Source organism: Nicotiana sylvestris, chromosome 1, assembly GCF_000393655.2.
Source record: "Nicotiana sylvestris chromosome 1, ASM39365v2, whole genome shotgun sequence".
Lineage (NCBI taxonomy): Eukaryota > Viridiplantae > Streptophyta > Magnoliopsida > Solanales > Solanaceae > Nicotiana > Nicotiana sylvestris.
In genome coordinates this window covers 119,562,235-119,577,496 of record NC_091057.1, presented here as the reverse complement: position 1 = coordinate 119,577,496, position 15,262 = coordinate 119,562,235, and the positions used below count along the sequence as shown (strand labels likewise).

General features: G+C 41.6%; 1 protein-coding gene across 1 annotated transcript; it reads right to left on the bottom strand.

Annotated features, from left to right (window-relative positions):
* Positions 1-352: 352 nt before the first annotated feature.
* On the bottom strand, positions 353-1,189 carry LOC138873978 (uncharacterized). Its single transcript, XM_070152477.1, has one exon. It carries the CDS (start codon positions 1,187-1,189, stop codon positions 353-355), a length of 837 nt encoding a protein of 278 aa, XP_070008578.1.
* Between the last annotated feature and the right edge of the window lie 14,073 nt (positions 1,190-15,262).

Here is a 15,262-nt window from a genome sequence, read left to right as displayed (position 1 = left end):
CATCAAGTCCATAAATGTTGCTGGGGCATTAGTCAAGCCAAATGACATCACCAAAAACTCATAATGGCCATATCTAGTCCGAAATGCAGTCTTTAGAACATCCGAGTTCCAAATCTTCAGCTGATGATACCCTGACCTCAAGTCGATCTTAGAAAACACCCGCACCCTACAACCGGTCAAACAAGTCATCGATACGAGGAAATGGATACTTGTTCTTGATGGTGACTTTGTTCAACTGGCGGTAATTAATACACATCCGCATAGTCCCATCATTCTTCTTCACAAATAACACTGGTGTACCCCAAGGCGATACACTGGATCTAACAAACCCCTTTGCTAACAACTCCTCAAGCTACTCCTTCAACTCCTTTGGAGCCATTTGGTACGGTGGGATAGATATAGGCTGGGTGCTTGGAGCCAAGTCAATACAGAAATCAATATCACGATCCAATGGCATGCCCGGAAGATCGAAAGGAAATACATTGGCGAACTCCCGAACTACTGAGACCGAATCAATCGCCAGAGACTCTGCGGTGGTGTCCCGAACATAAGCTAGATAAGCCAAACACTCCTTCTCGACCATATAGCGAGCCTTCAGGAAAGAAATAACCCGACTAGATGTATCAACTGTGGAACCCTTCCACTCCAACCTCGGTAACCCTGGCATTGCTAATGAAACATTCTTGGCATAGCAATCTAGGACGGCGTGATATGGAGATAACCAATCCATGCCCAGGATGACCTCAAAATCGATCATATCGAGCAACAAGAGGTCTGTTCTAGTCTCAAAAGCACAGAATGTGACTACACATGACCCGTAGATCCGATCCATAACCACAAAATTGCCCACAAGAATGGACACATGAACAGGAGTGCCCAAAGGCTCAGGAGAAACAACCAAGAAACGAGAAAATAGAGATGATACATATGAATAAGTAGACCCTGGATCAAATAATACCAAAGCATCTCTACCGCCGACGGAAATAATACCTGTGATGACGGTATCTGAGGCCAATGCATCTGGCCTAGCCGGAAGGGCATAGAATCTGGATGGAGTGCCGACTGGCTGGCCTCCACCTGACTGAGCAGTAGCTGACTGACCTCTCCCTGCCTGGCCTCCATATCTAAGACGGCCTCTACCTATCTGTCCCCCGCCTTTTGGAGGCTGGGCAACCGATGCTGGAATCATGAGCTGCTAACCCTACTGTACTGCCTTGCCCCGAAGTCTGGGGTAGGTCCTTTTCATGTGACCCAGATCTTCACACTCGTAGCACCCTCTCGGTACCATAGCCTGTTGCCCCGAAGTCTGAGCCTGCTGACCCGAATACCCACTAGAAGAGCCTTGAATGGTTGGTGGGCGATATGAACTCTCTGGCATAGCACTAAAATGAGCATTGGAAGAACCCTAATAACCAGAATACCTGCCGGCGGACCCCTGAATAGCTGGTGGCCGGTAAAAACTCTTCGGCATCGCACTGAAATAAGGTCTCATTGGAGCACCTCGGGGAGGTGGTAGTGGTGCTGAATACGGAGGTCTGTTGGGCTGACCCCTCCCGAAGTGACCTCTAACCCTAGTTGGGGCACCTCTGAACTCCCCCGAAAACCAGGCCCTCTTGTCCTGCTGAATCTGCTCTCTACCCCTCTGGTGATATCCCTCAATCCTGCGAGCAATCTCTACCACTAGCTGATACTTAGTACCCATCTCCACCTCTCGAGCCATGCTAGCTCGAATAGTGGGGTGCAACCCCGCAACAAATCTCCGCACTCTCTCTGCATCTGTGGGAAGTATCATGAGTGCATGGCGAGACAACTTAGAAAACCTTGCCTCATAATCGGTCACAGACATTTGACCCTGCTCAAGATGCTCAAACTGATACCGCAGCTCTTCCCTCTCAGAGGGTGGACTATACTTATCCAAGAATAACTGTGTGAACTAACCCCAAGTGAGGGGAGGAGAACCTGCTGGCCTGCCATGAACATAGGACCACCACCATCTACGGGCCCTGTCCTCGAGCTGAAAAGTAGTAAAGTCAACCCCATGCGACTCCAATATCCTCATGTTGTGCAGTCTATCCCTGCACCTATCTATGAAGTCCTGGGCATCCTCATGATGCTCACCCTCGAAGACATGAGGGTCTGGTCTATCTATCCAACAACTTTTACTGGTCGGCATCGGCAACTGGTCTGGGATGGGGCACCACTATAGCTGCTGGCTAGGCCTCATCCGCGGGTAGTGCACGCGGAGTCTGATACACTACAGCTACATGTCCAAGAGCCTGAGTAGTATGTGTCTGTGCTCCCCCTTCTACCTGTGAGGTAGCTGGATACGCTGGAAATAAACCAGCCTGAGTCATGGAATCCATGAACCGTAGCATACGACCCATGACCTCTTGGAAGCCCGCTGCTGTCATAAAGTCTGTCGGGCTAGGCTCAGCTGCGGGCACCTCACCCTGCTCCTCAATGATAGGATCTCCCGCAGGATCTGCTTGTGGTACTACTGAGATAACACTGGGACGCCCTCGTCCCTTACCTTGGGCTGGTGCCCTCCCCCGGCCTCTGCCTTGGCCTCTAGCAACGGGGGGAGCAGCTCCTCCCGGGTCTGGAACATCAGCTGTGCATGTCCTCACAATCTGTGAGAGAATAGAAGAGGGAAATTTAGTATACCAACCACTGCACGATAGAAAATGAATAAAGAGTAGTTTTCCTAACACCCTATAGCCTCTCGAAGATAAATACAAACGTCTCTGTACCGATCCGCAAGACTCTATTGGGTTTGCCCATGACTTGTGAAACCTACGCAAACCTAGTGCTCTGATACCATATTGTCACGACCCATTTCCATAATAGGTCTAGATAGCTCCCAACACCGTTGTCAGGCAAGCCAACGCGGAAGTATTAGTAAATTCTTATTTTACTCACCCCAAAGAGTTACAACATTTTCTTAATTTGCAATTAAAAATAGGCGATAATATGCAACATCCTATAATAATTATACAACCCAAAAGAAATGTCTACTAATGTGTATGCCAAGACCTGGTGTCACAAGTTGTGGGCAACTAGTCAAAAGAATAAATCCATCCTACTGTCCGAAATAGAATAGACAGCAAAAATAAATAAAGAGAGACTCCATCAACCTGCTGATCGGCACAAGAAGGGGCAGCTCACCGTGGAAGTCTCAAACTATGCTCAAGGATGCGCACCAGTTTGATAGCCAGATGTACCTGCCTTAGATCATATACAATTAAGTACAGAAGTGTAGTATGAGTACATAAACAATATGTACCCAGTAAGTATCATGTCTAATCTCGAAGAAGTAGAGACGAGAAGTCGACTTGACACTTACTAGGGTCAAACAATAGGAGAGAGAAATTATAATGAACATGGATAAAACAATTAATTAGTAGGGTATAGCAAGGACTAATATGTCCTCTCCTAGATAATGTCACAGCTGACAACTCCCATTAAAGGACAAATAATAAACTCAAGTCATAGAAGAAAAATAACGAGTAAAGCATGCACAAATAATGCCGAGGTCGTACGGCCTGATCCACTTCGAACACTCACACAAGTCCAACAACATTGTACAAACTTGCTCGAGCGATCAAATAGCCAAAATAATACTTAAAACCATGGATTTAACACCAAAACGCATGAAATCCTTAAGAATATCGAAATTCCTATCCTTACAACCGAACGCCCGAATCACGTAAACTTAGTCCCGTTTCTCACCAAATTTTACAAACATGACTAAAATATTATACTAGACCTGTACCGGGCTCCGAAACCAACATATGGGCCCGATACCAACATGATTAAGCATTATTCCTTTTCATTAAATCCTTAGAATTTCAATTTAATTATTTCTAATAAAAATTCATTACTCGGGCTAGGGACCTCGAAATTCGATTCCGGGTATACGCCTAGGTCCCATATTTTCCCAATGTAACGACCCAACCGGTCGTTTTGAGCTCTAACGCGTCGTTAAATAGTTTGAGGCCATGAGCAGCTTCACTTCAAGTAATATGACTTGTACGCATGGTTGGAATTGAATTCCGGGAAATTCAGAGTTGATTTGGAGAAAGAATTCTCATTTCAGAATCTTTAAGTTGAAAGAATTGACTAAGATTGCATTTTTGAGAGAACGACCTCGGAATTGGAATTCGAAGATTCCAGCAGGTTTGTATGATAATTTCGGACTTGGCCATATGTCCGGATCGGATTTTGGAAGACTTGGGAACGTTTCGGCACCTATTGTGGAAGTTGACATTTTTGAAAGAATTTCATAAGTTTGGGTTGAAGTGCATATCAGTATTATCGATATCCGTTTGGTATTCCGAGTTTGGGAATAGCTCCGTATGGTGATTCTGGTATTGGGAGCGTGAACGGAAGTGAATTCGGAGGTCCATGGGTCATTTTGGAATCATTCGGCTAAAGTTAGAAATTTGAAGGTTTTTGAGAAATTTGACCGAGTGTTGACTTTTTGATATCGGGGTCAGATTTTGATTCCGGAAGTTGGAGTTGGTGCATAATATCGAATGTGACTTGTGTGCAAAATTTGAAGTCATTCCAGAATGATTTTGATAAGGTTTGAAACACTTAGTCTCTTTTAAGGAAGCTTAAATTGGAAAAGTCAACTGGATGTTGACTTATGTGTTTGAGGGATCGGATGTGAGTTCCGATGGTTTGGTTAGCTTCGGGAGGTGATTTATGACTTAGGAGCGTGATCGGAAGGAATTTTGGAGGTTCGTAGTAGATTTAGGCTTGAATTGGCGAAGTTGATATTTTTGGCGTTTTCCGGTTGATAGGTGAGATTTTGATATAAGGGTCGGAATGAAATTCCGAGAGTTGCAATAGAATCGTTGTATCATTTGGGATGTGTGTGAAAAATTTCATGTCATTCGGGCTGGTTTGGTTGGGTTTTTGATCAAAAGAATAATTTAGAAGATTTTGAAATTCTTAGGCTTGAATCTGATGCGAATTTGGTGTTGTGATGTTGTTTTGAGCGTTCCGAAGGTTGGAACAAGTTTGAATGATGCTATGGGATATGTTGGCATGTTTGGTTGAGGTCCCACTGGCCTCGGTGAGTTTTGGGTAGTTAAACGGACTATTTCATCTTTGGAAAAGTTGCAGATTTTTTTAGCTTCAGCTGTGCACCAGAAAATTTCTAGTGCGAGGAGTCCAATTTGGAAGCTCATTCTTGCAATCTATAAGGAATCTGAAAAATTGCAAAACATGAAAGTTGTACCCCTTGCATTCTAGTTTCCAGAATAAACCATTCATGATTTGGATATTCCATCAGAAAGTTATGATGGATCGAAGATGGCTGGTGGAGCAATTTCGACAGAATTTTCTAATGCACTTTAGAAGCTCATATCTCTGAATATATAAAGAGTTATATAGTGTACAACCTATCAAATGGAAGATCTTCAAGTCTAGTTTCTAAATCTTCAAGCCGTTTGTCATTTGGAAATTTCCACAAGGGGTTATGGGTGTTTTAACAGAAGGTGTAGAACAGGGGAAAATGGTAAGAGGATGTACAACCTGCACAGCGCAAGGTACAACTCGATGAAGCCTGGGCAGATTGTTTAGCGCATTTCTTTCATTTCTTTCATTTGATTTGGACGATTTAGGAGAGATCAAAGAGGGATTTTCACCAAGAAACACTAGGTAAGTGATTTCTTCCTATTTTTGAGTTAAATATGTGATCTTTCATGGATTTAGACATGAAAATCAGTAGAAAAAGGTGGAGTTAGGGCTTGAGATTATGAGACCTTCTAGGGATGATTTGAGGGGTCAAATGAACTCCGACTTTTGAGTTCTTCATATGTACGGACTCGTGAGATGATGAAGAACATTTTGGTATAAAGTTTGTCCAGTTCCGGGACACGGGCCCGGGGGTCGGGTTTTGACTGGTTTCGGATTTTGTGTTTAAAATCGATATTTTCAATTGGAATTTATTCATTTAGAATAATTTGATGATAAAAATCTGAAATTGGTAGATTTGGATCACTCGGAAGTTGGGTCGAGAGGCAAGCGTGTTGCAGAGTAGCTTTTTGGGCTAGTTCGAGGTGAGTAATGATTGTAAATGTTGTCCTGAGGATATGAAACCTCGGATTTCACATCGTTGTGCTATATTGAGATTACACACATGCTTGATGACGAGTGTGAGGTCGTGCACTGTTGGATATTATGACTTAGTTCGTCTCGAATGACTATTTACCGAGTATTTGACGAAAATCTATTTGCTATCATCACAATTTGGGCTGAATGCCATATTTGGGCCTTGTGCCAACAATTTGAACCCTTTAGGGATTTGTTTTTTTGGTATTTTCTCAATGTCTCGATTTATTTTATATTTGAACTCAGTCATACTATATTATACCGTTTTCTAAACTCAGCCATGTTTACTCTGGTTTAATACTTAAATGAGTTTTAAATGATATTTTGGGCTGAGCATCATATTTTATTGTTGCCCGAATGGTTTATGTGATTGTGACTGAGTAAGGCCGAGGGCTATGTTGTGAGGAAACACTGATTATGATTATGAGGCCGAGGGCCTGAGATTGAAACACCGATTATGATTATGAGGCTAAGGGCCTGAAATATGTACGCCACGAGGTGGGTTGATTGATATGAGGCCGAGGGCCTAGTGATAATACCACGAGGTGGCTTGATATTGCGTTTGGGCCGTAAGGGGCCCCTCCAGGAGTCTGTACACCCCTAGTGAGCGAGGGTACCTAGTGTGATATGTGATATTGCCCGATGGGTTGTTCTTGATCCATGTTTTCCCGAGGGGAGGTTCTTGATTTATGTTTTGTCCGTGGGGCTGATTGCGGGTGATTGTAAGGTAGCCCGAGGGGCTGGTTCTATTGATATTATGCTCGAGGGGCGGTTTATAGTACATGTTTTTGCCCGAGAGGCTATTACATTTCTGTCATTTTGCTCACTCTTTTATCACTCGTTTGAAACTATTGAAAGCTGTTTTTATAAGGTTTTACTGAAACTGGGCTTGACTTAAGAAGTAAATAATTTCTGTACTGTTTTGGAAATGTACTGCATTTGCTGTAGCATTATGACGTGGTTTACGTGTTTTCTTACTGCTCAGCTTTCATTTATTATTATTACTCGCTGAGTCGGAGTACTCACATTACTCCATGCACCTTGTGTGCAGATTCAGGTATTTCTGAACCCCGTAGCGGGTATTGGTTGCTCAAAGGCTGAGTCATCGGAGTTTAGCAAGGTGGTTGCCCGACGTTCGCAGCACTGCTTTCCTCCCTCTTGATTTCATTAGACTATATTTCATATATTTCAGGTTTTTAGTTGTATTTAGACCTTAGTAGATGCTCGTGACTTGTGACACTTTGATGTTGGGCTATGTCTATTCCGCAAATGATATTATTCACCTTTTCTTTGGGATTAATTTCTTATAAATGACTTAAACGGACTTATTAAAATTGTCGAAAATGAATTTGGTAATTGTGTCGGCTGGACTTGTCTTCACGAGAGGCGCCATCACGACCGGGTCCGGTTTGGGGTCGTGACAAGTTGGTATCAGAGCCTAGGTTACATAGGTCTCACGAGTCATGAGCATGTTTAGTAGAGTCTTGTGGATCGGTATGGAGACGTCCGTACTTATCTTCGAGAGGCTGCGAAACCTTTAGGAAAACTTCCACATTCTTGAATTCTTATCGTGTTTCAGTGATTCAGCTTGAAATGTAACTCTTGAAATTCCTTTCACGTGTTCGTATGCGCACATGAGGGCTCAGTATCAGATGTGCATCGATGGCTTGTTATTCTCTAATCGAGGGCGAGATGTGATTTTTTGTGCGTTGAGGTTGGGCCAGTCTAGAGGACTTGAGGCCGGATTTTGCTTGCACCTTGAGCACCGAGGTGCTGATCGTGTGAGCACGTGTATCTGGATTTATATGTTCGATAGTGTCCCTATCAAGGGAAGTGATGACTGGATAGATACGTGATGAGTATGATGTGACTGCGAGATGTGTTCAGATTGTTCGAATGTGGCAAAAAGAGTTACTTAAGGGTAGAAAGAACTATTAGGTGCTTGATTTCCATCTTGATTTGATGTATAGCCTCGAGTTATGGGAGTGTGAAGAATCTTTTCTTATTTTATGGTTGGGAAGTGAAGTAGATTTCATGTTGTGATATGGGTTCAGACCCAGGAAGACTAAGTGATTGTGTAATAGTTATGATTATGGAAGGGTAAAGAAAGATACCAGTTTGAGGCGAAGCAGGTGGGTTATCTCCTGCGGATTGTTCTGAAGTTTGTGTGATCCTTATGTCATTTATTTGGGAGATCTCTATTACCAGTGGAAGATATGTGTTACAATTGAGTCTGAATTGCTTAAGAGAGTAGGCATGTCTGTTACGTGGATGAATGCGAGATTTGCAGAAGATTTAAAGTACTAAATGGTCTGTGTTTCATGTGCGTATGAAGGACTGAGTTTAATTTCACTATGGTATTATGGCAGTAATAGAGTATATGCATTATGAGTTATGGTATGTTTTGGTCTATGGCCTTGAGCCAAGTGGGGGAGTCTACTATTGCTTAGTTGATTGCACGGTTATGTGCTATGTTGGTTCCAGTTTGAGGCGTACAGGAGAATCAGTTATGGCCTACGGAGAATGAGACCGAGGGTGGCTCGAGTAAAGGAAATTTTTTGGACAAAGGTTATAGTATGCTTCATAGGTGTGAGAATCACGGAATGTCTTGAGATGTTGTTGGTAAAGGATGCTCGGTGCATAGGACAGGAAGTTGCCTGATTGCATTAAGGTGAGGCTACACTCTGCGGTGTAGGAGTGCTAATGAGGCAGGTTGTTCGGTTCGTTTGATCAGGCTAATTGCAGTTTGAGTAGAGTGAATGACTCTCGAGAATGGTTCGAATGTGTTCGAGATTGTACATGTAAAAATTGGAAATTTTCAAGTGTATGATTCAGCTAGAAATTGAGGGTTGCATTGGAGGGTGTCAAGACTTGTGTCATTTCTATATCAATTATGGGATTCTATATATATCAGGGTTAGGAAGGTAATGGTTCCGGTTTTGCAAGAAGTCTCGTCGGGATAAGTATTTTGAACGTGGTGCTTTTGGGAACATTTAAGGAAGTATTCATCGACTTATGAGCCTTAGATGGTGTGGCTTTATGCTTGGGTCTCGTGTAGTGAGTGCGGGTCGAGGATTGTGATGTGATAGCAGGAATAAGTATCAAGTCGAAGGTAACTTCAGAGGAACTTGTATAGATGAGGTAGCTTTATAGTAGGTCGGCTCGGCATGTGAAATGATGTGATGAGTTCTTTGGGTGCTTATGAGGTAAAGAGTTTCTACAGGTGTTTCGTGACAATAATCTTGAGTTTTAGTAACATGCGTAGCTTGGTTGAGTTAGAAGGATTCAGTCCTGACAGTTTAGTTTGTGCAAATAGAGTTTGGAGAGTTCTTGATGGTCTCTGCCACGGTTAGAGATACGTGTTTTATACGAGCGTGAGGAGCATGAGATGTGTAGTGATTTTCTTCTAGATGGGATCAATGGAAAGTTCCTGGTTAGTTGAGTATATAGTTACTTGTGGCTCGGAAGGGATATGAAGTTCTTATGTGTTTGTACCGGCTAGGATAGTTATCCTTGTATGTTATAAGAGGAAGTGGGTTATTATGGACCCAGGTAAAGCTATTAGCCTAGTTCAGTGTGAGCGGAATCGGCTTGAAGTGTGTGAAAGGATTTAAACAGACTTATAAGCCCCATGTGAGTCAGATGTGTTCATTTCAGTATAGCGCTCTTCAAGGAGGGGTATTGGAATATCAGATGTTGTTCTGTCGTCGTCAAATTTATGTATATTATGATTGTGCTGTGTGAGTTGTGAAACGGCTCAATAGATCCCTATGTGTTGAGTCTCTGTGTAGTGATGATGTTATGTGAGAAGGAGAGCTCTTGAGATTCAGAGTATATATATCGCACCTCAGTTGTGCTTGAGTTTTGTAGCGTATGGCTTTATTGGTCTCCCCAGGATGGTATTATGCGCTTAGCGTGCTTGTGACCGATATTTGGTAAATTGTAATGGTGAGAAATTTAGCTCTGTGTATATCTCCTTATGTGAATTTTATGATGGGATTGGGTGGCACGCCACCACGGGTATGTTATTTGTATTGGGTTGCACGCCACAACAGGTTGATGTTGAGTAAGGCTCCTATATTTATTTTTCTTGTGTTTTGCTTCCTATTTTCTAAGAAAATCCATGTTAGTTGAGTGAGTTGAGTAGTGCCTTCCTGAGTCATTTCCTTATGCATCATGTTTGAGTTGAGGCCTATTGGCGCGTTGTGGCATCATGTGAGACTGTTGGTCATGCCTGGGGTGACTTATTGCCTGAGCAGTTCATACTGGGCGAGACGAAATTATGGTATTAGGGATCGGTGCGATAAGACTATGTATAAGTATATTACAGGACAATTACCATTATTTGGTTCGTAATGAGATAATGATTTTAGTCAAGAGGAAGATTCAATGTTTGGTTAGCTCTGTAGTTGGTTAGAAATTTCTACACATCTCCTCCGTTGTGGTGGTATCGCCAGCATTATAGTAGGATATATATATATATATATATATATATATATATATATATATATATATCATAAGGTGTATTGAGAGCATCAAATTCGTGGAATTTTGGCTATTAAAGATTAGGGAGTGTCATTGTGGTTAGATGATGAATTATGCGGTGCATGGTCCTAATTCAGCAAATGTATGCAGTCATGTTTTGGCACATCGTGTGGTAGTTGATAAGGTGTTTATATATTGGAAACATGCCTGGCAGAGGATATCGGATGTTGAAAACCTGGTTCTAAGGCCCATCTTCCTAAATAAAAGAGGATATCAGATGTTGAAAACCTGGTTCTAAGGCCCATCTTCCTAAATAAAAGAGGATATCTTCAGAATTGTTCGAGCAAGTGTACTCAACTGGGTTGTGGTAGCGCGGGCGGGTGCACGAGGTATTAAACAGTGATTTCAGATAACTCTAGAGCAGTTCTTAGCACGTTCGAGGACGAACGTATATTTAAGTGGGAGAGAATGTAACGACCGACCGGTCGTTTTGAGCTCTAGCGCGTTGTTCAATAGTTTGAGGCCATGAGCAGCTTCACTTCAGGTATTATGACTTGTACACGTGGTTGGAATTGAATTCCGGAAAATTCGGAGTTGATTTAAAGAAAGAATTCTCATTTCGGAAACTTTAAGTTGAAATAATTGACTAAGATTGAATTTTTGAGTGAACGACCTCGGAATCAGGATTCTAAGGTTCCAGCAGGTTCGTATGATGATTTCGGACTTGCGCATATGTTCGGATCAGATTTTGGAAGACCAGAGAACGTTTCGGCACCTATTGTGGAAGTTGGCATTTTTGAAAGAATTTCATAAGTTTGGGTTGAAGTGTATATCAGTGTTATCGATGTTCGTTTGGGATTCCAAGTCTGGGAATAGCTCCGTATGGTGATTCTGGTATTGGGAGCGCGAACGGAAGTGAATACAGAGGTCTGTGGGTCATTTTGGAGTCATTTGGCTAAAGTTAGAAATTTGAAGGTTTTTGAAAAGTTTGACCGAGAGTTGACTTTTTGATATCGGGGTCGGATTCCGATTACGGAAGTTGGAGTAGGTCCCTAATATCGAATGTGACTTGTGTGCAAAATTTGAAGTCATTCCGGAATAATTTTGGAAAGGTTTGAGACACTTAGTCTCTTTTAAGGAAGCTTATGTTGGAAAAGTCAACCGGATATTGACTTATGTGTTAGAGGGCTCGGATGTGAGTTCCGATGGTTCGTTTAGCTTCGGAAGGTGATTTATGACTTAGGAGTGTGATCGGAAGGAGTTTTGGAAGTTCGTAGTAGATTTAGGCTTGAATTGGCGAAGTTTATATTTTTGGCGATTTCCGTTTGATAGGTGAGATTTTGATATAGGGGTCGGAAAGGAATTCCGAGAGTTGCAGTAGTTCCGTTGTGTCATTTGGGATGTAGTGTGCAAAATTTCATTTCATTCGGACGTGGTTTGGTTGAGTTTTTTTATCAAAAGAGTAATTTAGAAGATTTTAAAATTCTTAGGCTTGAATCCGATGTGAATTTGGTATTGTGATGTTATTTTGAGCGTTCCGAAGGTTGGAACAAGTTTGAATGATATTATGGGATATGTTGGCATGTTTGGTTGAGGTCCCACTGGCCTCGGGTGAGTTTTGAGTGGTTAAACGGACTATTTCATCTTTGGAAAAGTTGCAGATTTCTTTTAGCTTCAGCTGTGCACCAGAAAGTTTCTGGTGCGAGGAGTCCAGTTTGGAAGCTCATATATTGCAATCTATAAAGAATCAGAAAAATTGCAAAACATGAAAGTTGTAGCTCTTGCATTCTAGTTTTCACAAATATAAACCATTCATGATTTGGACATTCCATCAGAATGTTATGATGGATCGAAGATGGCTAGTGGAGCAATTTTGATAGATTTCTGATGCACTTTAGAAGCTCATATCTCTGAATATATAAAGAGTTATATGGTGTACAACCTATCAAATGAAAGATCTTCGAGTCTAGTTTTTAAATATTCAAATATTTTGTCATTTGGATATTTCCACAAGGGGTTATGGGCGTTTTAACAGAAGGTGTACAACAGGGGAGAATGGTGAGAGGATGTACAACCTGCACAGCGCAAGGTACAACTCGATGAAGCCAGTGCAGATTGTTTTAAACACGAGTTTTAGCCCATTTCTTTCATTCCTTTCATTTGGCTTTGACGATTTTGGAGAGCTCAAGGAGGGATTTTCACCAAGCAACACTAGGTAAGTGATTTCTTCTTATTTTTGAGTTAAATATGTGATCTTACATGTATTTAGACATGAAAATTAGTAGAAAAATGTGGAGTTAGGGCTTGAGATTATGAGACCTTCTAGGGATGATTTGAGGGGTCAAACGAACTCCAATTTTCGAGTTCTTTATATGTACGGACTCGTGAGATGATGAAGAACATTTTGGTATAAAGATTGTCCAGTTCCAGGATGCGGGCCCGGGGGTTAGGTTTTGACTGATTTCGAGTTTGTGTTTAAAATCGATATTTTTCAATTGGAATTCATTCATTTAGAATAATTTGATGATAAAAATCTGAACTTGGTAGATTTAGAGTACTCAGAAGTTGGGTCGAAAGGCAAGCGTGTTGTAGAGTAGCTTTTCGGGCTAGTTCGAGGTGAGTAATGATTGTAAATGTTGTCCTGAGGGTATGAAACCCCGGATTTCACATCGTTGTGCTATATTGAGGTAATGCACACGCTTGATGACGAGCGTGGGGTCGTGCACTATTGGGGATTATGACTTAGTCCGTCTCAAATGACTATTTTACTGAGTATTTGACTGAAATCTATTTGCTATCATCATGATTTGGGCTGAATGCCATATTTGGGCCTTGTACCAACAATTTGAACCCTTCGGGGATTTGTTTTTACTGGTATTTCCTTACTGTCTCACTTTATTTTATATATGTACTCAGTCATGCTATATTATATTGTTTTCTAAACTCAGCCATGTTTACTCTGTTTTAATACTTAAATGAGTTTTAAATGATATTTTGGGCTGAACATCATGTTTTATTGTTGCCAGAGTGGCTTTTGTGATTCTGACTGAGTAAGGCAGACGGCTATGTTGTGAGGAAACACTGATTATGATTATGAGGCCGAGGACCTGAGATTGAAACACCGATTATGATTATGAGGTCGAGGGCCTGAGAAATGTACGCCACGAGGTGGCTTGATTGATATGAGGCCGATGGCATAGTGATGATGCCACGAGGTGGCTTGATATTGCGTTTGGGCCGTAAGGGCCCCCTCCAGGAGTTTGTACACCCCCAGTGAGCGAGGGTACCTAGTGTGATATGTGATATTGCCCGAGGGGTTGTTCTTGATCCATGTTTGCCCGAGGGGTGGTTCTTGATTTATGTTATGCCCGAGTGGCTAATTGCGAGTGGTTGTGAGGTAGCCCGAGGGGCGGTTTATATTACATGTTTTTGCCCGAGAGGCTATTTATATTTATGTCATTTTGCTCACTGTTTTATCACTCGTTTGAAACTATTGAAAGCTGTTTTTATAAGTTTTTACTGAAACTAAGCTTGATTTACGAAGTAAATGATTTCTGTACTGTTTTGGAAATGTACTGCATTTGTTGTAGCATTATGACGTGGTTTACCTGTTTTCTTACTGCTCAGCTTTCATTTATTATTATTACTCGCTGAGTCAGAGTACTCACATTCCTTGATTCGGTAGCAGGTATTGGTTGCTCAGAGGCAGAGTCATCAGAGTTTAACAAGGTGGCTGCCCGACATTCGCAGCACTGCTTTCCTCCATCTTGATTTCATTAGACTATATTTCGTACATTTCAGGTTTTCAGTTGTATTTAGACCTTAGTAAATGCTCGTGACTTGTGACACTTCGATGTCGGGCTATGTCTATCCCGCAAATGGTATTATTCACCTTTTCTTTGGGATTAATTTCTTATAAATGACTTAAACAGACTTATTAAAATTATTGAAAATGAATTTGGTAATTGTGTTGGCTGGCCTTGTCTTCACGAGAGGTGCCATCACGATCGGGTCCGGTTTGGGGTCATGACACCCACGGACCCTCCGGACCGTCAAAACACGAATCCGGGTCCGTTTGCTAAAAATGTTGACCAAAGTCAAATTTAGCCTTTTAAGAAAATCTTAAGGAATCAAATGAGCATATTTCAACCCAAACTCTTTCAAATCCCGAACCAACCATTCTCGCAGGTCGTAAATTAGGTAAAGCAAGCGCGAGAAGTTTTATTTAAGGGGACGGGGTTCTAAAAAGCAAAACGACCAATCGGGTCATTACAAAAATAATAGTGTATGTATTTATTTTATGTGGTACCATATGACCATAATAGTAGGATATATAAAGTGTATTAAAAATAAATAGAATTTTAAGTAATTTGAAATAATTCTTAATTATGTGGGTAATTGATTAATTATCGGGTAACATGACATTACCTAATTACCTAATAAGTGGATAAAAATTAAACTTTCCTCATCCCACCCCACGTGTCAGACCCTCCCTTTCAATTGAATGACTCTTTAATTCATTAGTATAGGTGGCAACATAAAATATGTTAAAGTGTATATCTATCTCATTAGGGGTCTTCAGATGAATATGTAAATGTTTAATTGTTCTTGTATGCACAAGGCTCTAGGTAACATGATAAATAGATACCATCTTCGG